General features: G+C 35.6%; 1 protein-coding gene across 7 annotated transcripts in view; it reads right to left on the bottom strand.

The window, feature by feature from the left end:
- Positions 1-1719: 1719 nt before the first annotated feature.
- LOC135129139 (lachesin-like) overlaps positions 1720-27632 on the bottom strand; it is a 252154-nt gene continuing 226241 nt past the window's right edge. For all 7 annotated transcript variants that reach the window (XM_064056226.1, XM_064056224.1, XM_064056227.1 and 4 more), the window contains one exon: positions 1720-2540. In XM_064056226.1, the coding sequence (XP_063912296.1) occupies positions 2383-2540 (158 nt within the window). In that variant the 3' untranslated portion in view covers positions 1720-2382. The remainder of the gene's footprint in view (positions 2541-27632) is intronic.

The following is a 27632-nucleotide window of genomic DNA, read 5'->3' as shown; positions in this document are numbered from 1 at the left end:
AATTCGAATTGTGACAGATAGTCTACAGATAAGAGCAATGATAGAAGTGAGAGCATGGCCGACTAGTATAAAGATTATGGCCTGTCCAAGAGGTACGATACGTGTTGCCATCTATTAATAATTACACTTAATAATTTAGCAAAATTTTAATTTGACTTGACATTATGGGACTTCAAAACGTGTAATGGTGGTTTGTTTCGGTATGAATGCCTTTGTGCCTTTCAAAAGGTGTTAATAATTCTTTTGTCGTTTTTGAATTATTAATAGATGGCAGCACGTAATGTACCTTTGACATTCCTTTGGACAGGCCATAATCTTTATACTAGTCGGCCATGGTGAGAGAACAATTTTGACACTGACGATTGTGAAATGTACGATGTTAGCTACGCCATATGTTCCAAAAACATCTGTGCATCGAGTAATAACTAGAAGTGTTTTATTTTTTATCGCACCTTAGTTTATAACAATTTCAAACAATGGCAGACCCACTGGCAGATTTTGGAAGTGTTTGGACTTTTCAAAACGTTTTGACTGGGATAGTAAACTCAAATTCTACCAGTGTTAAAACAATTGAATTACATACAATTTGTTTATACTTACATGTTTTGTGATGATGACTTTTACGTTCGTTGAAGTTTCGATGGTATAAAACTAATGAAATGGCAAAAACGATATGAATTCTAAATAAACATGTTTTTTTTTTCATTTCATTGTTTTTTCAGGTTTCTATTTTACGTGGTCATTCACATTCAATCCCAACTTATTCAGCGTCATTACCCGCTACCATTACTTCTCTTTTATCTATTTTTGCCCTTTCGCAGCTTACACCTTTTTGTTTCTCTTTTCGCGCTAGTCGAGTTATACTACCACTTAAATAGCAGCTCAAAAAAATTCGTGCCAACTTAGTAGAATATATATTATTGAGAGGCATTTCAGTTAGGAAATCTATTAATTGTCTGTTCTAAAATAATAAATTCTGGACAAATTGCCTACTTTTTCTTAAATATTTATTATTTATTTATAAATTAAATTACTCTTTCCTGTTATGTAACGATAAAAGCGAGAGATTTAATAAAATGCTGCTGTCTGTTTGAGTTATATTTCTCATTTTCAAAATAGTTCATTATTAGCATTAATTAACAAATTAAATGGTAAATATGATTTTTTTATTTAAATACATAGTTCAAGAACCATTTAATAGTCGAGTTGCCCTGTTTATGGCAATGTCCATTTCCATTCAAAGTTTGGGTCAAAGTGCAGCCAACTAACGTTCCACCTCGACAATTTCCAACCCTTCAACTGTTCTGAACTTTAAACTTTCAAACTAACCGAATCGGCGTAGGAAATGTGTTATTTTTCTTCACCACTTCGAACTCTTGTAACGAGAAAACTTTAAATTTTCTCTATTTTAATTGACGATTTCACATACTTTTTCACGTCAAAAATCAGAGCGCAAAGAAAAATCAGTTTAAACCGCGACATAAGCTAATCTGTTTTCCTGATTGCATTTCCACTCCGCATTCTTAATTGGGCAGACTAATCTTAAGGTAACTAGCTAAGTATGAGGGTGCACTACAGTCGCAATTTGCTCTGTTAGTACAAATTGCAACGTAATTTGATACAAAGTAGGGGAGAAAATTCTATCTCGTAAATTAGCTTTACTTATTCACTGGCTGCAGGCAAATAGGGGAGGAACAAAATTAAAAAACGACACAGTAATCGTAATAAAGTCATTTATTGCATTCGAGTAACAGGTTTACTGCTAAGCAGCAGGATATGTACATTCATTTATACAACATTTATGGTCTAGGTTTCACACTCTTACACATAATTCGGAGTTACATAGGTGCTTAATACAATGGTAACTTTTATTTACATTTCATGGGAACAGTCTTTCCAAATATTATTAGATATAACTAGAGGGTCTTGGAGGAAATGTTGGCTAGAAACATTTCAGTTGTTAAAGGATGATTAGACTAGACAAGTACTATACATAGAGTTGCCTTTGATTTGCGAAAAAGTCAGAACCGAGAGGAATGTTTCAATTAAAAAATTAAATTCCTAGGAAATATTGGTTGTACTCAAAATATATGTGTAACTATATTGCATTATTACAATTTTTCAGTAACATATAGTCTATTCGCTTTAATAATACAAACAAGTACTGAAAAAATAATAATTTATTTAACAAAATAATTATAAATCCCTGCCAATCGATTAGGTTTTGGGCACAGTTTAATCAATGACAGCACAGTTGAATCCATTGCAAGTATGTTTAGGTATCCTTTTCTGCATCTTGATATGGATTTCACAACCCAAATAAGGGTACCAACACTGCAACGTCGCACTGTATTTTTACGAGGATCCGTAACAAATTACGTGTCACCTGAGGATAAGTAGCACTGTCAACACTACGACATGAGAATGAAATATAAGTGTATTTCCTGCACTGGAGTGGGTTTCTAACTCCAAAGGGGCCGGAGCGACGCTGGGAAATAGCCAATTCTCGGATGGGTCCTCCTCGGGAGCTCTCACACCACCTATATAACAAAAGATACTTGTATTAGAACATAAATACGTATGCATTTAGTATATGGAGCATGTAAATCTACTCTACACATCTGACTTCTAATAAGGTAAACATGTTTAGATAATGACAGAGGTTTGATAGCAAGTGATGATCATTGCCGTCCGCCCGCCACCGCCATTGCAGTCGTGGCCTACAACTTCGGGAGTTCTTAATAACAATTACTACTTTTTCTCGGTTATTCTCGGTTATACGAGTTCTGCTAGATGTTAAAATGCTTTAAAAATTAAAAATGACTGTCCAACATCACAATTTTCGTGATGATCTTGATTAGATAAGCCATGATTTGCATCAAACGTCAGTGAGGTTGAGACGTGGTTGAGACTGCACACTGTGTATATTATTTTTCGTTTTGATGTTATTTTGACTTCCACCAAACTGGCAACACTAAACGAATTAATACGTTAAGGTCCATGATATGTTTTTCAAACTTTTGCCTTGCCTAGTTTCTGAAAAACAAATTTAGTAACAATATTGAGAAAATTTAAGGTCACCAAAAATCTACTTTCTGCTGAATTTGGAATAAAGTCGACGAAAGGACCTGATAAAGGCTATGAGCCGAAACTAGTACACCTGAAATAAAATAGGCGGGGAGAGAAAAATATGACAATGTATTTAAAATACACAGGGTGTTAGACGGTGTTATTGTAGTGTATTTCTAGCAAAAAATAAATACATAATGTAATATCATAACAGCTAATTTCGTTTCAAGAATTTCGTAGAAATAAGTAAGTTATTTTTTTTTTATTAAATCAATAACAACATTTTATATTATAAATATAAGTGAGAGAAATACTGTACAGATAGTGCCATTAATAATGACCGCCTACCGATGGACTGCCGAAACTACCCGAACCGTTCGAGAAAGGCAAGGCTGGTTTACAACCGCAAATACAGATCTGCATTTATCGAACTTCAGCATTCTCCAAGGGTTCGCGTAGCTTCGGCAGTCCATCCTAGAAATCCATGGCCAAGGGAAGCGGTCATTATTAACGGCCCCGTCTATACCATAAGTGAATGAGAATATAGGATCACGAATGCGCTAGCGCGAGGGATACTGATCTCACGAATATATAATGGCATTACACTCACGTATTATATACGACGTTTTATCTTACAGTAACAGCTTTTACATAAATATAAGAATAATATGAATTCAAATTGAAAGCTAATTTAACCTAGAAAATTGTATGATCATTAGATGTATTAGTACTATCCACAGTTACATTACATTATATCACTTGTTAATAATACTGCGTAATTAATTTTTTTGGGCACTTTGTGTGGACACTTGACTAGTATATTACATACCGAGGCGGAAAGTACTCCACTCCTGTCGAGAGAACTACAGTTTACCGAGAGGCACAGCCCCGAGGTGACCTAAATAGTTCTCGACTTCTCGAGACACAGGAATAGTACTTTTGCCGAGGTTTGTATACTATTTTATTCACAATCGTTTTAAGTAGATTTATCCTGCAAATTGCTAATAAAATTCCACTTTTAACATTGACAAACATCAAACTCAAGGTAATGGCCGTTGATAATAATGTGAAATAAAATGAGGACGCCAATCAAAAAGTGGCACCAAAGTCACTAGATCTATTATTACTTTTAGAAAGTACGGCAAACTGCCTGTGGTCGGAGTTCGACAGAGAGAAACCTAACCTGTGTTAAACAAAGATAGCGTGAGAGTAGTAATTTTCGCTATCAAATGTAGGAACTGTCAAAGAAAGTTTGATGTGTTTACGATTTGAGGTTACGATAGACTGTACTAGAATTATCGGGTTAACGGACCGAAAAGAACACTGTGTCACCGGTAACCGGCAAACAGTCGTGGAAGACGTGTTACCAGCAAGGCAATTGACAGCCAAATGACAGTAACAGCATAACAAAGACACAGATACATTTCTATTTCATAAAAATTACTAATTGCCACACATTTCAAGATCGAGTCACATTAATAAGTGGTACAGTCTTGACCACGGGATCATTAATTATACAAAGATAACGTTTTAAGGTCGAAAGTGACATTCACTTCCATTTATTGGGTGGAAAGTGACAGTTACTTCCATCTCTTGGATGGAAAGTGACAGATAAGTGACATATATCCCTTTCAACCCTTGAGATTGAAGTGAAGTATGTAATAGCTCACTTACAAACTTTTAAAAAGTTTGAAAGTTCCACATTACTGACCGATTGTGAATAAAACACTATTAGGTAGCGAGGTAAGTGAAGTGGGTTTTTACGGAGCGAGCTCAAATTTTTGAATGCGAGCGACGAAGGAGCGAGTGATTTAATTTGAGCGACCGGATTAGATCCATCTACGTACATCGTTTTCTTGTTCAATACTATTATTTCAGAAAACGAAAAACAATTCTTGTAAAAAAATCATAACCTTAAAAAATATTAATGCAAATGTAGATCCATAAATTTTTTTGCGTTTTAGATAGCACGTCTGCAACAAAATTTGAGGTAACGTTGTCAAATTTTTGGAGGAATAAAAAGATGGATTTGGATTAACCATGTACTGTATTTTACTGCAAACTTTAAAACCGTTGTAAAATTTCACAACAGTTTGTTTTGTAGTTTCTAAATTAAATTGTTAAGTAAATCTTGCATACCAGTTTTGACTCTTTTTTTTAGTTTAGATGCCTAAATAAATAAATAAATAAGGCCGGATGTATAAGCCACGAGTGTAGAGACGTAGTCTTTTATAAATTTACGAAGCATACACCTATCAACATTTTTAGATGACGTCATCAAATTGTTAGTGGAGGTGATAAAAATTTGGTTAGTGTTTTAGTATCAACATGATAAAATTTCACAAGAATCAGTCTAAACGTAAAAGAGAGACCGGCCTACTTTTTCATATTCTAGGACTCTAGGAATTGTAAAACATCAAAAAACAAATTGTATTACAATACTTTCGTCTTTACGTTCGGGAAGTAAGAGTGATATTGTATTAAAATTAATTGGTGAATTATTTAATTTTTGTTTCCTGTGCACTGTAATAGGGCCCATTTGACCAATGATTGACATCATGCTTTCTCGACATGTTACCATGGCTCCTACAATATAATAAAACAGGTCTCCTGTTTCCGTCTGCCGATGCCGTTTCTTGGCGAATTTATTAGTTAGATAATCTTGGAAGCTATTGGACCTATTCTTGTGAAGTTTTAAGTATATTCCAGAAACACTGTGTAGATGGTTCCCTCCTTAGATCGTTAATAGGAAACTTCAAAGATTTGAAGTCCATACAATGTGCAAAATATTATGCGGTTGCATTTATTATTTGGCACTGTATATACATTTTTTATAACTGCCTGTCCAGGATATCTTAAAAAACTAATGAATGGAGTAATTTAAAGTAATAAAATAAAGTAATAAAAACGACTTACCCCACTTTTGGAAAATTCTGGATACACTCTGGTAGTACCTAATATGTACTTACTCCCAACAGTTCGACAAAAATTTGATGACATCATCACAAAATTTTATTTAAAAAATACACCTAAAATACATATATGTTCCATTGCTTCTAGTTTAAACATGCGCCCCTTCTTTCATTTTAACTTGAAAGATCATCATAAATAAAAATAAAATGCTCATAGCTGAATTTTATGATTCATTCAAGAAACTGAATTTGAGTGTGCTTCAGGGTTGAAGCAAATTGTGTCTATATAACTTTAGACCATCCTTTTTAACATAACATGCTTTATCTAAACACCTTGCAACTCCCAGTACATTTTTAATAAGCATTAATTTAATATTTTTTCTATGATGCATCTAATTTTCTAGGAGTGGTTAATAAATAAATTCTAATCGTTGTTCCGTTATCACTAATTTAATCCACTGACATGATGCGTCGTCCACCTCTTTCTTAGAGACGTATGAAAAGTGATCCTCATTTTTCGGAAACTTAAAAATCTGCACTCGCCTACCAAACATCTGTTTCTCATCAACCCTCTAAGTATTTAGAACTGGAGGGCGTTGTTTAAAACTACTTAACGATAACTAATTTCGCTCTATAGTGAGGTAACATTTTATCTCGAATAAAGTCTTCGAATTATGGGACTCCTTGCCATCCAATAGAAGCGGGTTCAGTGACAAGCTTCAAAATTAAATTTGATAATTATGACAGGCAAAAAAGTGGCGCAGGCATAAGATGCCTACACTTCCGCCCTAACGCAAAATTGATACTAATTAATAAGAAAATAAAAAAAAATCAGAATTTTACCACAAACTGTTAAATTTGATTATCAAAATTTTGGCTATTTCGACAGAACTTTTTTCGTCTTTAGAGTACAATTTCACTTTTTTGAAGAATTACATATAAAGTTGGATTTTGGGATATTTGTTCTGTGATAATCTTCATAAATTCAAAACTAGTGGCGTAAATAAAATCCCCGTAACCTATGCGCCGCGGGGACGGAACCGCGCAAGTTCGAACCGTGGGAGAAAATGCATATTTAACTTCGACTATTAATACTTATACCTTCAAACAGTTTAAGTATTAGCACCTTCAAATAACAAGCATCAGTGGCGGCAGATCAGAGTATGGATTTGTGTTAACGAAAATTAAAATTTGATTGATTTTGTCTCCTCAAAACAGAAGAGAGGACTAAATTAATTAATTAAGCTTCAAAAGAGGGAATAAAACATTCTGAATATTATTTTCGGTGAGTAGTTGTTATTATGAGAACTTTACTTCCCGATGGTAAGCTAAGGAGTCCATAGGGCGACTTGCCAGTTTCGTCTTTTTTCGACCTTTTATGACCCCTAGACTACGAAAAAAGTAGTATCCAGTTTTACACTGCTTATTTAAAAAAAAAAACAATGAAAGACAATTGAAGGAAATGCCTAATAAAGAGATTTTTTACGGGGTAAACCAGCGACACCTTTCTTGTTGGCCATGTACTCTATTTAATTCTATTTTCTAGAAGATAAAAATTTGTAAGTGGCCCGATTGTTTTTTTATTTTTCAAAAAACGATTATAAAAGTTGCAAAGAAAAATTGACATAGTCTATTAAAATAAATGTTCGAAAGACGTTCCCCATTTCTAATGCAGGTTTCCGTACGCCGGCGCCGTGATTGCTGCATCCTAAAGATCATATCAAAATTAGTTGTAATGTCTGTCGCAGCTTTCTCAATGTGATTTCCTAGCTGCTCAACTGTGCCATTCGAGGGTTCAAATACCAAGTGCTTTATGTACCCCCACAAAAAGAAATCGCAAGGATTGAGGTCGGCAACCTGAGGAGGCCGTAAGACTGGTCGGTCCATTTCCGCCTGTCCACCGTCCTAGGAAGTTTTCGTTAAACCACGCATGCACTTCACGGGTTTTATGAGCAGGGAGATACCCCATATCACGTCGAGTATCTAGTGGTACTTTTTCTTAAAGAGCCCAAGTTGTTATTTGTTAATCAGGGTGGTAAAATGTATGAACCTGTTAGGTGGTTTTCAAACATTGTCACATAAGCGATCTTTCTTGGATTCTGTGGAGATCCTCGTCTGACCAAACATGAATGTTATGGGAATTAAAAATTCCATGTCTGCTAAATGTTGCCTAACTTATTGAAAATAGTTTTTCCGTAAAATGTCTTTTTGAAGCAACTATTCACAGAACGGAACTCTTCTTGACAAATCGTCAGACTTCAAATGTTGTACGCGTTGCACATGATACAGGTGTGGGCCCTGTTCATTTAAGGTTTTCCAAACTACAAATAGTGAAACCCCTACTCGGTATGCCAATTTTCGCACGCGTATGCTTGTATTTTCTTCTACGATGTTTAAAATTTCGGATTCCGCGTTTAGTATTTCGTTGGTTATTTGACGACCCATCCGACACACGAATACGTGAAGGAAATTCTCTATTTTCTTGGAGACGCCGAACAACGGCATTTTTAAATGTTCTGCCGTACATTATGAACATGACAGTCATTTCGACATTTGTACAAGCTTGCACTTTGTAGGAAAACCTCATTGAAAGCACTTTGGTGAAAAAAATGTCAAAAAGTTTTCCCCGGAAACTTTCTGTTGCTGGGCCACAATTATATTTTGTTTTGCTTTTTTAGATTACCGTACATCAGTAGCACACACCAAATTTTCATTGTTCATTATTAATTTTTTGAATAAAAGAGGACTGAGTGATACGGATCTGTGTGGTTGTGGTAGGGTAGAGAATGTTTGGCATTTTTGTTTTCGAGTGTGGATTGTATGATGAGGAAAGAAGGAGTTGTGAATGGTTAGGTTGGATGGGGGAAGAGGAAAGACGATCTGAGAGGTTGTTGGAATCAAAGGAGAAGCATGAGAGAGGGTGTGACGGAGTGAGGTATGGGGGTGCGGGTGAAGAAGGTTGAGAGAATGAAGGAAGAGTGAAGTCGGTGCCGGGAAGGTTTGAAAATACAAGTACCGGCACTGTAACATAAATGGAATGTGTGTGTTCATTATTAATTAATAAATTAATGAATACAAAAATTATTTTTTAAAACAAATTCTCAAGCATTTGGTATGCTACTTGTTTGAGAATAATAGATTTAAAAAGATTACGATGCCTTAACAGTGAATTCAAATATATAGTTCTCTTTTCATATTGTGTGGAAATGTTAATAATTATTACATTCTGAGATGAACATGAATAAAATTCAACTATTTTCAATAGAAAACTGAAACTTATGACTTTTCAATACAAAGTCGAATGCCCATTTTTGACATCAAACCCAAGATGGCGTATTTCATTTTCTTGTACAATTAAGCAACAGGCATTGTAATGACGATGACAGACGCCAATTGGCCAATTGGCGTCTGTCATAGCTTAAGCTATACAGCGGCTTCGAAGCACCGCCTATATAGTGACTTTTTTTTAATCGCTGGCCATAGGGATTTACGTGATATTACTTTGGATAATGTTAATGAGTTTTCTAGCAGCAATTTTCAAGTACAATTTGACAGAATATTAGACTAGTATCTTATGAATCAATCTGAGTTAATTTTATCGTACAGAGGAAAGTAAGTACGAAATTACAACAAAAATAAATTCATTAAATTCGGCACAAATTCACAGTTGTTACGTTAGGACTTTTGGTCATGACCTTCTGAGCTAGCAATAAGTAACGAATTTACTGAGCGTGAGTTAAGTTTTAGTATAATTCCATACCTAAGTGTTTGTTCTGTAAATAAACTGATTTATAAAATACCTGTCTAATATTCTACCAAATTTCACTTGAAAATCGCTGCTAGAAAACTCATTAACACGACCCAAACTTTTAGCACGTGATAAATCCTTATGGACAGCCTGTTGAGATTGGTTTTTTCGTTCCTCTAGGTAGAAGTGAGACCTAGGTACTGCCGTCTGTAGGTCGGTCGTGCTGAGACTGGGCATCTCGCTAGCCAGCAACAGCACCAGATCGTGTGAGACCTGGTGACGCCAGCGACTATCCAACAAGGAGGACACTCTGATAGACCATCCACCGAGCGGCGGTCGAATATCAATTAATTTTGTTTTCTCTTGTACATATTGTAAATAGTTAATTTTTCTAGAATACAGTTTTATGCAGCCGTGCAATCTTAGCTAACTGTACCGCATTACAAATGGCGCCGGAGCTTAAAAAGAACCCCAGCATTTCCAAGCGAAGATGAGATCCCCGCCGTCACCAGTCCACTTTCCGAAAGGTCACTGCATTACAAATGGCGACAAGTAAACATTTTCACCCTGAAGAAACAATAAGGAAAAAAAAGAAAAATCAAAATTTACAAACACACATACAAGGAGGGTGTAATGAGAATGACGTTAACAGCGACCGAGCTGCACCTCTACCCCGGAGAGAGGAAACGACGTCACGCGCCGCCTGTAATAAGCGCGCACAGAGTTCCGCCCCGGGCTTAGAGCGTCTGAGCTGCAAGTCACCGGCTGAATGTTTTAAATATTTATTCTTTAAATAAATTGGTGTAGGTATTTACTAGTGTTTCATTTATAGTTCGATTTTTGACGCACATTCGTACTTTATAATTCCTATTACAACCCATTTGTTATTAACACATTACATTGACGACAACATGATGATGAGAGGTTGGACGGAACAGTTTAGCAGATAGTAAAATAATCTCTGTGAGACAACGGTGAAAACATAGGGGTAACTGCAACTGAGAGAACTAAAGCCTACACCAAAACTGATTTATAAAGACCTTATTATAACACTCATGAAAAATTCCCAAACTGATGAAATTAAATTTTATTGATGTGCAAACTACACGCTGAATAGGTAACTTAGGTAATCTAAAGATCAGAAAAGTTGGAGTTCCTCAAAAGAATTCTAATTTCTGAGTGCTATGTAGGGGAAACTACGTATCGTAATCGGTCTCGACGGCGACATGTGCAAAGTAGTAAGTACTCTCCGTCAAAAGGCTATTCAGTCTCGCGACGGCGACCTGACGACTTTGGTCATTTATCAAATTCTAGGAACTATTCCAAACCTTGACCAAGAGAAGTAACTACCGTAACCCTATCCAATGAGGGCCTTCCGTCCAAACTCACGGAACGAAAACCTTACAGCTTAAAACACAAACTCTCCATTTTAACTAATCGAATTAATCTAAACGAAAAAACAATTCGCGAATCCAGAAGCAGAAAACTTAAACTAATAAACTAAAATTTGTTTCGTCCATTTTACACTCCACCAGTGAGACTAGAGATTGCACAAACCTTTCCAATAAAGGCTGGGAGTTACACGTTTTTCTCACCTTAAATCTTATCAGTCGAGAGTCTAGTTCCATAGTTCCACATTTATCTGCCACCTTAAAGGAGATAGGACGCAACATTTCTTCAGGATGCTTGGCGCTAACATCGTGGAAGAATTTAAAAAGAGAATAATTATTGAAGCATTTAGGGCTGTAATAGCGGTTGACCAGCTGACAATGTTATTATATTACCCGAAGATGGTCGCTATTACGCCCGTGGTGCTTATTACGTTTTTTAACTCGATCGGAACCACGGTGGAAAAGGATCGGAGCAATAAAAATTACATTTTAAATAATAATAATTTATATACATTGGGAAAATAGCAGTGCCTTTGGCTTTATCGTTATGGGACATTGGTAAACAATTTACGGTTTCTGCAATTTGCGGTTTTGTGTGGTTTTTCTAAAAGAAAACTGGATTGAAAATTGAAAATCATGGAAGTGAGCGCAGATTCAGATATAGAGGAAACTGCCGAAATATAATTTGTGTAGGACCTTTGCCAAAAAAGTCCAAAGAATGCTATACTGCATGCTACGAAACTTTCAATAAATGGTGTAAAACGAAAAGCATAACTAGCTTGGAAAAAGTGCTACTGGCATAATTTGTAAATTGAAGTAATTCATTAAAATCAACCGGAAATATATGGTCTGAATATGCGATTCTAGAAGCTACTGTTATGGTGAAGGAATCCATCGATATATCAAAATATTCGAAATTTCCGATTTTTGTAAGAGAAAAAGTGAAGGGTATCATCCAAAAAAATCATAAACATTTAGTCAACAGGAAATACTGGATTTTTTTAACGATTCTGACTCTTATGATGAAAGTCAGCACATTTTTATGATTTTTACTTCGATTTTATAATTAAATTATTGTCTACTTAATAATTTTTGGGAGTAAATCATTTGATGTAAATTATATTTGTTACAGGTAGTCATGATTTTTGGTGTAGCCGGTGCTGGCTGCAGGAAGGAGTTATTCAATTTTACTCTTGATGACCTAGAATTTAAAGAATCTTACCTTATTATAAGAATTCCTTTTTCAAAACAAAAATCAGCCGGACGTTTACAGTTATGGCTACAGATATTAAAAAATGTGACTTCATCATAATGTTTTTGAGATAGAGGGCGGTAAGAGCGCAGCGCTCATCCATACGTAGTGTAACGCAAGATAAAAAAAAATCGTAAGAAATGTACAGCTGTTGAATAAAGATAAAATTAAAATATATTCACTCGTTTAACTTTCTTAAAATTTACTTTGAATAAATTAATATAACTTTAAGATACAGTTTCCGACAAAAAATTTCAAACATCACTTTTCTGTCATGTCAAAAATTTTAATGTAGTCTACGCTTTATTGTCATTATTTCGGACAGCTGGAATGTCAAACTTTCAAAATACCTAAACATTTAAAGGTTGCTTTACACTATCTGACGACTGAATGACATTGACGTCTGAAATTTTTTGGCGGCAACTGTATATAATAGTATAACAAGTATAATATATTACCTAATATATCTACTAAACTTACACGTTTTAAAGATAAAGTACTTAATTATTTTTCTACTTAAAATCTACTTTAAATAAATAGAATAAGTATTTCATTTAAAGAGTTTTCAATTACACAAAGTAGGTAAGTATTATTAAATGAATATATTGAAAATATGTAAAATGTTGTTAAATACAATGCATTAATTGATAAATAATACAAATTATTCAAAATTCAAGCTATTCACAGGTATTCACGATTGATCTTGCATTACAGTACGTATGGATGAGCGCTGCGCCCTCACCGCCCTGTATCTCAAAAACGATTGAGCGCATCTAAAAATATTTCGAATAAAATTTGTCCCAAATTGTGTGCTCTACAATTTTGATAATAGATGTTAACTTCATTGGAGCAATAGAAACCGAGATAATTGCGAAAAACTTTTTTTTTTGACATTTGACCTGGAATAACTCACGACGCAGACACGAGATTTTATGATACTTTTGAGACAATTTTTAGAACGCCAAAATCAAGGTATATATGAAAATTCAGCTTATTATTCCTCATTCCGAGGTTGATCGCTAATTTGACTGGACTATAAAGTATTTCATAACTAGTTACGAAAAGTAAAGTCATTTCATAACGTCAGTCAGTTGTGAAAAATGTCACTTTTCTTGTCAAAATTAGGAAAATTACTATTTCATTGTTACAACTAGTTACATTCCAGAACTGTTACGGAGCATTAATGACCATGTTTTTATTGAGCGTTTTGATACTTATATCTTAAAATTTCGAAAATACATGCAACAGACAAAATTTCTACTTGAGATTGCACAAAAATAAATAAAATATGCAAGATTTTTATAAATGTTTCTTACATACAGTGACCTGTGAAATTTTAAAATGTTGCAGATTGCCAATTCTTAGCAGTGGTAGGTACTTTTAAAGTTTGAGTTAATATATGTAGTAAATATGTCATCTGTCAGAGTAATTATGAGGTTTATTTGGACCGTTGTTGCTATGGAGATGCCATATGTAACTATAAAGTTACACACTCCGAAATAGGTGGACCAAATTAGTGTTCACTTGGATGTAGAAATATTTATGAAAGCCATGTATAAAGTATTGAAGCGGTTCCTTGGGACGGAGGCAATTGAAATTCCATTACCACTTAACAATGTATTGTATACAAAAAATATCATGAGTAACAGTATGTGTGTATCGCATAAGGTCAGAATTGCTCAAAGTGCTGAAAAAAAGTGTTTGAAATATCAACTACAAAGCACTACTTGAAGTCGTCTCCAATTAATGTACCAGGTACTAACTTCTACCGAAAATACTTGACATATCAATACTTCCCACGTGAACTGTCCAAATATGTACTTGAAATACTTAAACAACTTCAAGACTTAATGAATTTTGAAGCTTACTTGGAAAACATTTTTAATTTTTAACAAAAACATAGGCATTAAGCGCTATTTTCTTAAATTGATTTCCCTTATATTTTCTTTAATACTTCGAATATGAGTGTACTTCAATCGACATTAAGCCATATAAAAAACTGTATTAACATTAAGTGAAATGCAGAGTGGTGCGTTAACGGTGTGTGGTAGCCCACTGACAAAACTATATTATAATCAGTGTACAGGGTGAATTTTGTATCTGTTTACGCCTGGATATTTTTGAATAAGCAACATATTTTAATTTTTTTTTTATAAGTAATTAGCCAAAGTTTGGTTTTCAACATCTTGCAGTCAAACTGATTTCACCTATATCATGTAGCATTTATTTTAATTTGAAATGATTTTGTTCGCCGGCTGGTGTTTATGAATTTGTAAGGGCTCAGTTACGAGAAGATCCAAACATTTTATTTAACGTTTTGTTTACGGATGAAGCCACCTTTACCAATAATAAGTAGGTGTGTAAATAGGCATAACTCACATTATTGCGCCCATCAAAATCCGTATTGGTAAGAGAAACGTCATTTGCAAGGAACATTTAAAGTTATTGCGTGGTGTGAAATTGTCGGCAACGATGCTGTTGGTTCACAATTTTTTGAAAGAAATATTCGGCGGTGTAAAATTAGACATAAGACGAGTAATTTCGTTTCAAAATAATGGTGCTGCACTGCCATTATCAGAGTGACGTTAAAAATTATTTGTAGAGAACTTTTGTACCGAGAGTTATTGCTAGGGAAGAACGGTATGCTTGCTCCCCGCGTAGCCCTGATTTAACATTCTTCCTGTGCGGCAAGGTAAAAAATGAAGTACACAACGTGTCAATTCAAAATGAAAATCATTTGCATGAACGGATCGTGGCGTCATGCAGATCTATATCACCCAAGCTGCTAATTAGAATACGTAAAATTTTTAATTGTTTGGCGCTTTTGTTGTCATTTGTGACACTGCGTAAAATTTATGTTGTTGCATTTACCAACTATGACTGCTAATTTAAAAAGATTAGTAGATTGGACAAAGTTGCTTGTGATATGTATAATGTTTTGCCTATACCAAAAGTTTCAGGCGTGAACAGATAATACAGAGAGTTCATAAATGATCGAGAACCACGTGATCAAAAATGTATGCAACCAAACATACACAATTGGCAATAGTGCAGATTAATGTCCCTAAATTCATTGGCGTCACAAAGGAGTTAAGAATAAAAAAATAAAGCATTTCATAAATTGTTTTTATTTAGGTATTTACAATAAATGTTGAAAATGATTTCCTTCCTTAGCAATACACATATTAACTCTTCTTTTCATATTATCAAATACTCGTTGAAGAGTGTAAGGAGTTATATTTTCAATTTCATGGGTTATTGCTTGTTGCAGCTCATCAATGGTATGCAACCTATTTTTGAAAACATTGTTCTTCAAATGACCAAACAAAAAAAAATCCGGCGCGGTGAGATCTGGCGATCTTGGGGGCCACAGTCCTTGACTTATAATTCGATCGTCATAAACTTCCTGCAAGAAACGAAGTCTTGCTGAAAGTAACCATACTGGCATTCGTCATCATGCAGTTGTTCAAAAAAGGGTTGTAGAATATTAGTGCGATATCTTTCAGCATTCACCGTATCGTGAAAAAAAATCGATCCTATAGTTCTTCTTCTTGAAATGGCTACCCAAACTCCAACTTTTATGGGATGCAAACTAGTTTCTACAAAAATATGAGGATTCTCAGTAGCCCACGTTCTATAATTTTGACTATTCACGTATCCACTCAAATGAAACCATGCCTCATCAGTGAAAAATGTTAAGTCTAATAAGGCATCACCATTTAAATTATTATTAAACCATTGGCAATAATTTATTCTTCGCTCAAAATCTGGTGGAAGTAATTCATGGACGACTGAAACTTTATACGGGTGCATGTGCAGAACTTTCTGTAGTGTTTTATGGCAACTTCCGACTGAAAGACCTGCAACAATTTAACTTTTAAACTGTATCATAAAATCTCTTTAATTCTTATGAAAATATTTAACGCCTTTAAAAAATAAAAAAATCTGACAACCAATCTTTACCTGTCTGTGCTGTAAATTTTCGTATAGATTTATTTGGACTTTGTTCTAACCGATGCTGGATGTCTTCTGTAACTTCTTCAGTCAAAACAGTTTTTCTGCCAGTTGTCTTTCCTTTGCAAATACAATTTTTAGTCTCAAAACGATGAACAAGGACCCCCTTATGATTTGCAAATGTTTGATACCCAACATTGGCATCTGGAAAGGCTTCCGTAAATTGGTCAATACACGACTGCAGTGAATAAGACCAGGTTCCGTCTGGGTTTCGGGTTCCACTTCGAAAGTGAGCCATCAGAATGAAAGCATCCTGTTCGGGTGTGAAAACCATTGTTAAACAACAAGTTTTCCTGAAAATGTCAAAGTAAACGTACTTAATTTTATATAGACATTTGGTGTGAAACTTCACACAACGCATCATTCGCCTTCGCACAAACCATTTCCACAGAACTCTTCTGCAGCACCCCCTGAACACGTTTCTAACCTTCAGATGTGTATAAATGACACCTTGTGTCAGAAAAACATATTCAGTGTTCGCACCCTATAGTTGCGGCCGATATAGGTGGCGTTGCCGATATACGCCATATACTGCACACGCAATTTAACTGACACCAATTCCAACAACTAAATGATCACGGAGCAAGAAGTTCCACGTTAAAGAGTAAGTTTGTGATGGGGTGTATGGCGCGAGGGGATAGTCTGTGGGCGCGAAGAACCCGTGTGTCTATTAAAAATCAGACATTACCCTTCCGCGCATCCGCGCGTTGGTGACTGTAAAAAGTTAGGTTATATTAGCAACGGCTGATATTAAAGAGTAAAGGAATGCAAAATTTAACAATTTTTTGTGGCACTACATTTGAAGGTGAGGAACGTGATCAGGGGGTGCTCTAGAAGAGTTTTGTGCAAACAGTTTGTGTGAAATCGAACAGTGCCTGCGTTTTGTAAAATTTTACCAAATTTGATTACGTACCACACAGTTGTTAATTTCAAGTAGTTAGTTCTGAAAAGAACTGATTTGTATGTAAGTAAACAATTAGAAAACACTAAAAACAGAACGAGAATGGGAATTATTACTACAAGGACGCTACTGATCGTAAATGACACTAATGGCAGATAAACGATAACAATTTAGTAAAAATAATTGATCATTAATCAATAATGCCAATCGATTTTTTAGTTACAAATAATTAACTGGTCACGTGGTTCTCGATCATTAATGAACTCTCTGTATAATCATGTACAACAATTAAACATGTTTATAATTTTTTGTTTTGGATAAGATTCATTTCTTATAAAGATTATAACTTGAAAATAAAAATTTTAAAGTATATTAATCTGCGTTACTGATTAAATGAAAATCATACTCAGAGAGCATAATAACGAAACCTTGTTCACGACTATCTGTTTTTTAAATTTAAATAAAAAAAAGTGCATGCCATCCCTATGTATAAATGATATGGATAAGCTTGTAAGTCAGGTAAATAATTCTCAGAATCTAACATTTGCTTTGTTATGTTCACCTTCCTGACGATCTATGCGGACCATTGTGTAATAAATTTTTGGCTTCTTTTGTAGGACGACAATTTCACAAATGATTTTAACGGTAGTATTTTTATATTATCGTTTACGATTACAAGTACAAACTACAGCAAGAATTTCAATCAAATGTCATGTCCAACACTATTCTTATTTTTATCTTTTATAAAAAAGAAATGTTTCGAATTTAATTATAGTTATCTGTTAAGACTTAGTTACATAATAGAATTTTACGTATATAATTAAGAAGGCTTAAAGTATTATTCAGAAGGCGAAAGCAAGAATAATATACTATTAACAAAGGTTGTGTGAATGAACTTTCAATTTTTTGATGCAAAATGATTTTGTTTTGATTTTTAATCAGATCTAACCTATAAATTTTCAAGACAAAAAAAAACTGTCTACACTTGTTGGCAAATACAAATTTTATAATATTTCGAAAAAGCTAAATATGTTGTACTGTAGGGGCGAGGGAAGTTCTGACGAAACAACATTCGATCATTCTTATTATATATTTTTGTAAAATTCGGTTAATTGTTCTAGTTTTCCACATTCATTTGGGTTTGGAAAAGTGAAATTTTTCCTAACTAGAGCGGAAAAATAAAACAAAACAATATCAAACACCAGTTCTCAAACTCCTTATACGCCTTTTTATATTTTTTCTTTGATTTCTCGGGCAATAGTGAATTGCGTGCCAGTGTGGCTGACTCTTCAACATCAAAAGATACTGATGCAACATCATCTTCCAACATTTTTACCTCAAGAAACACCCAAAACACTTTAAACGTTAAAAAATTGCAAAATGTTGCGTTGTTTGTTTATATTTTCCATGACAACAAATTTATTGCATTAAAAGGGACTTAATATTTTAGCATTCAATTAAATTTATAATGAAGAGCTTTTTTAACTAATTTTACAAAATCTTGTGTGCAATTTGATGGGAAAAGTGTCTTTCCACATTCACGACATGTCTAGAATGTGGAAAAATGTCACTTTTCCTATCTTATTGCACAAATAGCTATTTTATATATAAAATAAGATCCTCCTGCACTTGCAGGGTGTGAATCCGTGTTAAATCCCAGACATCCGTAATTTTTGTAAATAATTCAAAACTCAGTAACAATATTTTGTAATATAATGTTGAAACGGCAATGCTCTCAAGGAAATTGTAGCCATGGTAAATCGTTAAGCAAAATTTTTTCGTTTCTCTCCTTTCAAAAAATTGATGAAGTTATCTCAAAATTTTGCCGAGTAAATCCTATCCAAAATGTGCAAAATATGATGAGTCTATACTTGGGAACTATTATTGCATTAAAAGTTTTTAAATTTCTAGTACAAGGTGACTCAAAAAAATTAATGGAAGTGTCAATTTTTTTTATTGATTAAATCAGGAACGGCTCACTCTGTTTTCCCAATACTTTGGGAGTAAAATACTGTTATCGTTAGTATTACACAGCACCTATTCAAACTGCTATATGTCTTTGCAAAAATGTTGATGACCTCATCACAAAGTTTTGTTAAGGGGAAACTCATTTGGAACATACGCCCAGCACGCTTATTTAGATTTACTTTAATGTTACATACATATCTTTATTATAACTTATAAGGTTTTCATAAAAAAAAATAGATTTCGCATAATCAATTTTATCATTTTTCAAAAAAGCGGGGGACGTTTTGTGGAAGTAACCTTCGACCAATTTCTTTTATGATAACTATTATAAGAATGTAACTTTGATACAGCAAAGGGAAAGAAACGTGCTACACCTTTGTTTCAGATGAGTTTTTCCATTACAAAATTTGTGATGACGTCATCCACATATTTGCAAGTATGTGTATATCAATTTGGATACGTGCAGTATAATACTAATATTAACAGTACTGTATTCTGGATTCTAGATTTTGGATTCTTAATTTATGGGGGCTGACCGCAGCCAGACGGCACTTAGGCCTCGCCTTTGGGCCCATTGTACCTTCCCCTTTATCCATATCAGAGTCTTTTCCCGCTCCGCTACTCATCAAGCCACCCAACTGCTTGAATGTACTTGAGTAATGCAGAGGGTGGAAACTCCCTGATTTTTGCCATACTAGGCCAGACGTCCCCTAGTATGGATTCCCTGTAGGAGGCTAGGGCTGGACACTCACGAAGAATGTGCTCAGCTGTTTCCTCTTCTTCATTGCATCCACGACAGATTGGGTCTCTTACCACCCCTATCGTATGTAGATGTTTGTTAAACTGGTAATGTCCCGTAAGGAATCCTACCAGTTTACGCAATTTGTCTCTTGAAAGTGAGAGATAAAATTTCGTCAACTTACGGTCTGGTGTCGCCATACAAGCTCTACTTTGCCGACAGCTGCTCAACATCGCCCATATTTGCTCATGGCGTCTATGGGTATATTGCTTTACGAGTTCGTTCGAGAGGGCGACGGAAGGCGTGATTACCGGTTCGGGTCCCCTGAAGGGCATGCGCGCGGCTCGCTTCGCCATCTCATCTGCCCTCTCGTTTCCTTGGTTGCCACTGTGTCTTTTGATCCAACAAAGTTCTACACTATTCCTTTGCGTTACATACCAGCCCGGATCGAACCATACAGCTGTCCAGGGCTAGTAGTGCAAACTTGCTGTCAGTAAGTATGCAGATTGATTTATTTGTTGCCGATTTCACGTTCAGCAACCATTCTAGCTCCCAGCATTATTCCCATCAGTTCTGTTTGTAGGACAGACGTATGGATGCCGAGAGGTACCCTGATTTGTGCGTTCAGTTGTTCGGAGTAGATACCGCTCCTGAACCAATATCTGTTTTGGCACCATCGACATAGATATCGATGTCGGCTATTCCTTCTGAATTATCATTCATTGATATTCTATATGTCTTTTCATATATTAATTTTGTGCCCATTCGGTCACAACCCATCCTTAACAAGGGTATTCTGTTGAACGCCTCCGTTAAGATACGAGTGTGCTACTTTATGCAGCCTTGCTTGTTCCATACTCCCAGAGAGTGAAGTCTTAGAGTCGTCCTCATTGTCGCTTCCACTATGTGAAGGTTAAGAGGTGCTAAGCAAAGAAGTGTCTCCAGAGCCGCTGTGGGAGTGGTTCTCATTGCTCCTGTTACACTGAGACACGCCATTCTCCGAACGTGTTCAAATTGCAGGGCTGTTGTTTTTTGTCTGGCTCTGGACCATCAAACTAAAGCTCCATAGCACAGCATCGGTCTGACAATTGCCGTATAGATCCAGAGGGCGATCTTGGGATTTAAACCCCAGGACTTTTCCACCACCCTACAACATTGCCAAAGAGCCGAGCGTGCTTTTTCCACTTTATCATCTACATGCTTCTTCCAATTCAGTCGCCAGTCCAATACAACTCCCAGGTATTTGACTTCGTCCGAAAGTTGAAGCGTTGTGTTAAATAGTTTTGGCATCTGTAGTGTGCCAATTTTGCTTTCCCTAGTGAACAGGATTAGTTTCATCTTCTCTCCATTAACGGAGAGGGTATGCCTGTTGCACCATTCCTCGACTATTTTTACTGCAGCTTGCATTATTTCACATAATGTATCTGCGTTTTTTCCTGTTAGCAGAATGCCTAGATCGTCTGCGTATCCAATTGTGTGGTAGCCAAGATCATTGAGGCGTCGTATCAGGCTGTCAACGACAGTATCCCACAGTACAGGAGAGACAACTCCTCCCTGAGGACATCCCCTGCCTACAACAGCATCGATCTCAGTGCCACCTACATTAATCAGTACTTCCCTATTCTTCAGCATACCGGCCACCCACCTACTCAGGGTGGGATCCACGTCGTGCTCTCGTAGGGCTAGTCCTATGCTTTTGAAGGTCGTTTTATCAAACGCTCCTTCAATATCCAAGACATTCCTAAGGTGAAGAGTTTGTTCTCCATGGCCCACTCTATACGGTTTACAACTGTGTGTAGAGCCGTATCGGTGGATCTTCCTTGGATGTAGGCATGTTGGTTCGGATGTAGAGGTTGCTTGCTCAAAGCATTCTCCCGAATCTCTTTTTCTCTTAGTCTTTCTAGCGTTTTCGGCAAGAATGATGTTAAGCTAATTGGTCTGGAGGTTTTAGCCAAGGTGTAATCTTGTCGTCCTGGCTTAGGTATAAAGATAACCTTTACTTTTCGCCATGCATTCGGTATGTAGCTGAAAGCCAGACACGCCCGAAGCATTGGCAACAAAATAGGGCGTAGTTTGCTCATTCCCCTCTGCAGGAGGGCGGGATAAATACCGTCAACTCCCGGAGATTTATATGGGGAAAAGCTGCCCACTGCCCACTCTAGTCTTGCCTCCGTGACTACCTTTGCCGCCAGCGCCCAGTCCTTCGGAGAAGGTTGCGTACCGGCTACATCCCTTTTGGAATGGGAGGTAGTCCTTGTGCTGCCTGGAAACATGGTCTGCAGCAAAAGTTCTGCGGACTCTTCTAAGGTGGCTGTAAAGGTGCAATCTTCTTTTTTTAGGAAACCTAGTTGATGTGTGTGGTCCTTCGAGAGAACTCTCTTCAGCCTTGCGGCCGAAGTAATCGACGTTATGTCGCTGCAGAAGGATCTCCACGTTTCCCGTTTCCTCTTTCTTAATTTTTTCTTAAACTCTTTCCGGTGCTCTTTATAGGCTTCCCAGTCCTCAGTTTTCTTAGTGTTTTTTGCTCTACTGAAAAGTTTTCTTAGCCCTGATTGAAGTAGGCTGAGCCTTCGGTTCCACCATGGTGTACCTTTGCCCAGACCTTCCTTCTTTAGGGGGCAAATTTTCTCATGCGCTGACATTAGAGAGTCGTTGATAATGGTCAAGGTGTTCTCTATGTCTTCTATCGATTTGTATTCTGTTGGTATAGACTGCACGGAGGTCCCCAGTCTGTCGTCCAGTTCTTCGTTGTATAAAGCCCAGTTCTTCAGCCTAGGGTTCCTGTACGTCTTTGTCTCCATGTCTATACATTTTAATGTATACATAATCCATCTATGGTCTGATACTGACGCCTCTTTAGAGACGTGCCATTCCATTATATATTGTGAGATATCCCATGTAGCCAGTGTAATATCTATTACTGACTGACTACGCGATGTTACGAAAGTTGGTTCGCAGCCTCGGTTGAGAATCTCTTGATTTGTTGATAAAAGATATTCAGCTAGTGTTCTTACTCTATCATTAGTGTCTTTGCTTCCCCACAACAGACAGTGGGCATTTGCATCGGTACCGATGATGAGGTTTATATTTCCGGTGTCACAGTGGTTTACCAAGTTTGCCATTTCCCATGTTGGACATGGTTCATGTGCTCCCTGTGGTAAGTACACGGATGCTATTACCAGTTGCTCTTCGCCTCTTCCTATGTTACACTTAACATTTACCGCAGTCACATCCCTGGAGCTGACTTGAAGTAGGAGGACGGCTTTAATTTTCCTGGGAATGTAGATACATGTCCTTGGAGATTCTATTGTGGTACCTGTATTTTCTGCAAAAAATATAAATGCAACGATAAAACACAATCACATAATATTTTACACATTTTCGATAATATTTATTGGGCAAAATTTTGAGATGACGTCGTCAATCTCTTGGGGGGATCTCCAGATATATTGTGATAAAAAAATTAGAATGCTTACGATATTTTAAAATGTCTGCAGAATTTCAAAGCCTTCGGTTCTGCAGTCTGATTTAACCCATAAAATAAATTGACTAATTGCTTAATTTTTTTGAGTCACCCTGCATGAACAATTCTAAAAATATGAATACAGTGTACAGTGAAAAATTACAAGTAGAGACTCATCATACATTTTAGACAGTATTTATTCGCTAACATTGTGAGATGAGGTCATAAAATTCGGTTTTGCAGATTCAAATTAAGTTGCAAAATGTTGTTACACATTTTTTTTTCCAAAAACCTGGATGTCTTGGCCAAAGACTCAACACGAATTCATAAACTAGGTACACATGTAGGACTATATCATTTGCTACAATTTAACAGTCATTTACTAGGTACAATTTTGATGTGACGTCATCACATATTTGGTAGCGATGGTTGTACAAAGTTTGGTTAGCGTTTTAACATCTACACCTATATTTATAATACATATAAGTATAAAATTTGACAATAATCGGTCTGGTAGTTTGGAAGATTATTTGTCTAACAAAAATCGACACACACAAACAAACACATGAATTCAAGCAGTCAAATAAATTGAGTGTATTAGAAAAAAAATCAACAAGAATTGAATTATAATTCAGGCGCGTAGAGTTCACATGGCTCAAATTCAACGCCTACAATAATTAAATTATTCGGCTACCGACATGTTTGCCTCGTATGTTCGCGAGATATCCGTTACATGAAACATGTGGCAAATATTGCACAAACATTATTGTAACGTAATTGTGACTAAAAGGCAACGCGGATTCATGAACCACAATTTTAGCTATTTTATAAATTTAAAAATTGGTGGAGATTTGTTTCGACAGAACTTCTCTCGCCCCTGAAGTACAATCAAACATATCCAGAATTTTGAATGGGCGCACCTTCAGGGGCGTCCGTCATCGATTCTCTGTCATAATGAACTTTTCTACCTGCGATGGGTACCTGTACCTGTTTAGATTAGAGCCTAATAAATTCATCCGCATTCATGCTAACGTCTTCACTTAAGTTTATGTTTCCGCGTGTTATTGTTTGCGATTTAAAAAAAAATAAATTTAAAAACCACCCCCTTCTGAAGTGTGCATGTTACGCTACTGACTGACAGTCCCTTGTCAAATTCTGATGACTCACTATGTTGAAATTAAAATAATCCATCTTTCTCTTTCAACACTAGGTAATAGCAATCTGACGCTTAAATGTTTATTTATGTTTAAATTTTAGTTAGCATTTTTCCATCTAAACAATATTCCTAACAATCGGTCCGGAAGTTTCGAAGGTTATCAATCCCGGGACCAAGTGAAATTGACGATATAATTTCCCCCGAGGTCGAGGAGTCTTTTGGCAGACTATTTCCTAAGCAATTCTTAGTCGAATTTTCATTCCTAAAACCACATTTTTAAATATCGTTTAACCGCAAAATCACTCCTTCGAATTTTTATCACCATCATTACGTAGTAAACAAGTCAGAAGATCTCAGTTTTTCGAAAATGTGTTCGTCGGCTCCCAGAAATGTTCGTGTAAGTCGCCATGGATTTGCCAAAATTTTAAAATTCTATGAATTCCATTGGCTAAAATTTTCTTAAGGAAATTGTGTGTCTAATAAAACCGTCACAGATAAACAAACGACAAGCGGGCCACAGTTGGTAGACAGATGGAAACATGGTACCTACTTTTCGTACTCTACGGTCATGAAACGTCTAGAAACCATGAAAGTTGGCATTCGTAGGATGGACCCCATTACAATACGTTAGCGCGGGAAATAAAAATGCAAAATTACATAGAAAACACCACGTAATTGATTTTTGCTTGTTCGTTCATTCGTTCGAGGATCAAGTGCTTTAACAATTGCAATGTTCAAACCTATGATGCACTATACAAAAAACAGTTACAAAGTTAAAATATAAAACTGCGCAGTTTTCCCCTTTTTGAGTAAACTTTACGCGCAATTTCATTGCAGCCATTTTGTCCGCCCCTTAAATAATTCATCGCATTTTTAATTTATGAGTAAAGTACCGAATTTTCGTCCATATGAGGCAACTTTATGGGACAACGGGGACAGTATAAACAAGTTAAAAGCGAATTAAATTTACATTCTTGGGGAGAAGGTTCCCTTAGATGAAATACTCCAGTTTCTTTTTTAATTCCCTCCATGTTTATCCAGCGATAAAAACCGCCCTACTTATTGAAATAATATTTCTAGGTATACTGCAGCGGCCTTTCGAGGATGCTCCACTTTTTATTGCCTAAGTTTATTTAAGTCTTTCGAAAGTGTTTCCTCGTAGCGTACTATTGTTTGGTTTATGGCTTATATTTCACAGTTTACAATCTTTTATTGCGGATGAAACGTTTCGAGAATGTGCAATTAAAAAGTGGCTTCCTTTCGGTGGAATGCATTTGTAGAGTTGTTCTCATTTTGAAGGCAATTTGATTAAATAGGAAACTTAGAGCTTATAAGTACGGTTGCGTAAGAGCATTATGTCTCAACACTAAGAACTTTGTCTCGTAGACTATGATGGACGATGATTGCTTACTAACAAACTTAGATCAGTTGTACGCTAATACTCATAATGATAATGACGATGATACTTGGCTATGTAGGTATTACATATTATTATAGTTACATGTACTCGTCAGCTTTTTCTACTACAATATTTTAGCGTTAGAATTTCCCGAGAAACTGATAAATTAAATTTATCAAACTGAAAACCCTCTGATAATTTATAAACGGATGTGTCTCTGGAGCATCATGGTCCATTAAATCATCTCCTCAGCATTAAATATAATTATTTGAAAGTTTCCAACCAACTTTTGTCGCTGTTTCTTCCATGATAAGGTCGGTGCAATAATGGAATTTCGTTTATTTGTGTGCTTGTTATGCCAGTCATGAATTAAGATAAGAGCACATAAAAACTGAAAAAACACCATTCACTGCAATTCCAAATGGAATGTATGTTAGATAAAATTTACTCAATTTCATCCAATGGGACACAAACATAAGCCCTATTAAACTTATAATTGGATTACATCTCCTCCAGGAAATCTGGGGTTGTGCGATTAGGTCCTGTAGTTGATAGTTACTAAATTGTCGTACAATTTTTCGATTAATATCTTACTAGTTACATTCAAACACACTGATTGTTCAATTTCTTAGGAAAAAATACAGAATTAGCACAGACATTATACAAATTAAAATATATTGTCAACCTGACAAAAAAATTACAAACATTAATTATTTATTATTCGACACTTGTAAGATACCTACATTAATTTCTACACCGGTGCCGACCAACCACAACATCGGCGTTAAATTTAAACTGACACAAATTCGAATAATATTCTATTGTGTTTATTTATCCTTCAGTTTTTCGATTTTACAATTTCTTAGTTTCTCAAATTTTCAACTGCTCAATTTTTCGACATTTTAACTGCTCAATTTTTCAACTTTTGAATGTTTAATTTTTCGATTAGCAATTTTTGGATTTTACAACTTTTTTCAGTTAATTTCTTATTTAGTTTCTCCGTTTTTTATTTTTTAGACTTTTCAATTTTTTATTTTTTCAATTTTTCTGTTTACAGTTTATCGATTTTTTAATTTTAAAAATTTTAAAATTGAAAAGCAATAAATTCTAAAACTTAAAACTGAAAATTTGAAAAATTGCAAAACAAAAATCTAAAAAGAAAAAAATCGAAAAAGAGCTCAATTGAAAAATCACACAAATTGAAGTCAAAAAAACTAAAAATCGAGAAACTGAAGGATATAAACAATTTAAACAAGAAAAAATTGGTTGAAAGTTGTTTCGACAGAACTTCCCTCGCACCTTTTTCTTTACACTATTATTTCTATCTGAATCGCTAGATAGGATAAGGCAGGTGGATGTGATATACACTGACTTCTCAAAAGCGTTCGATTGTGTTCAGCATGACATATTGCTCTCTAAAATGTCAAGTCTTGGCTTTTCGGAAACATTATTAAATTTTTTTAAATCATATCTTGATCATAGAACTAACTACGTATCCCTTGGCGGTTACCTCTCTGATAAGTACATAGCTAATACTGGTGTGCCTCAAGGATCGATATTGGGGCCACTTTTATTCAATATTTATATCAATGATGTTATTGATTTATTTGTCAATTCGCA

This window comes from Zophobas morio, unplaced genomic scaffold (assembly GCF_036711695.1).
Source record: "Zophobas morio isolate AGI-343-1 ecotype UQ-CSIRO unplaced genomic scaffold, CSIRO_AGI_Zmor_V1 ptg000014l, whole genome shotgun sequence".
In the NCBI taxonomy this organism is placed as follows: Eukaryota; Metazoa; Arthropoda; class Insecta; order Coleoptera; family Tenebrionidae; genus Zophobas; species Zophobas morio.
This window is presented reverse-complemented; position numbering and strand designations above follow the sequence as displayed.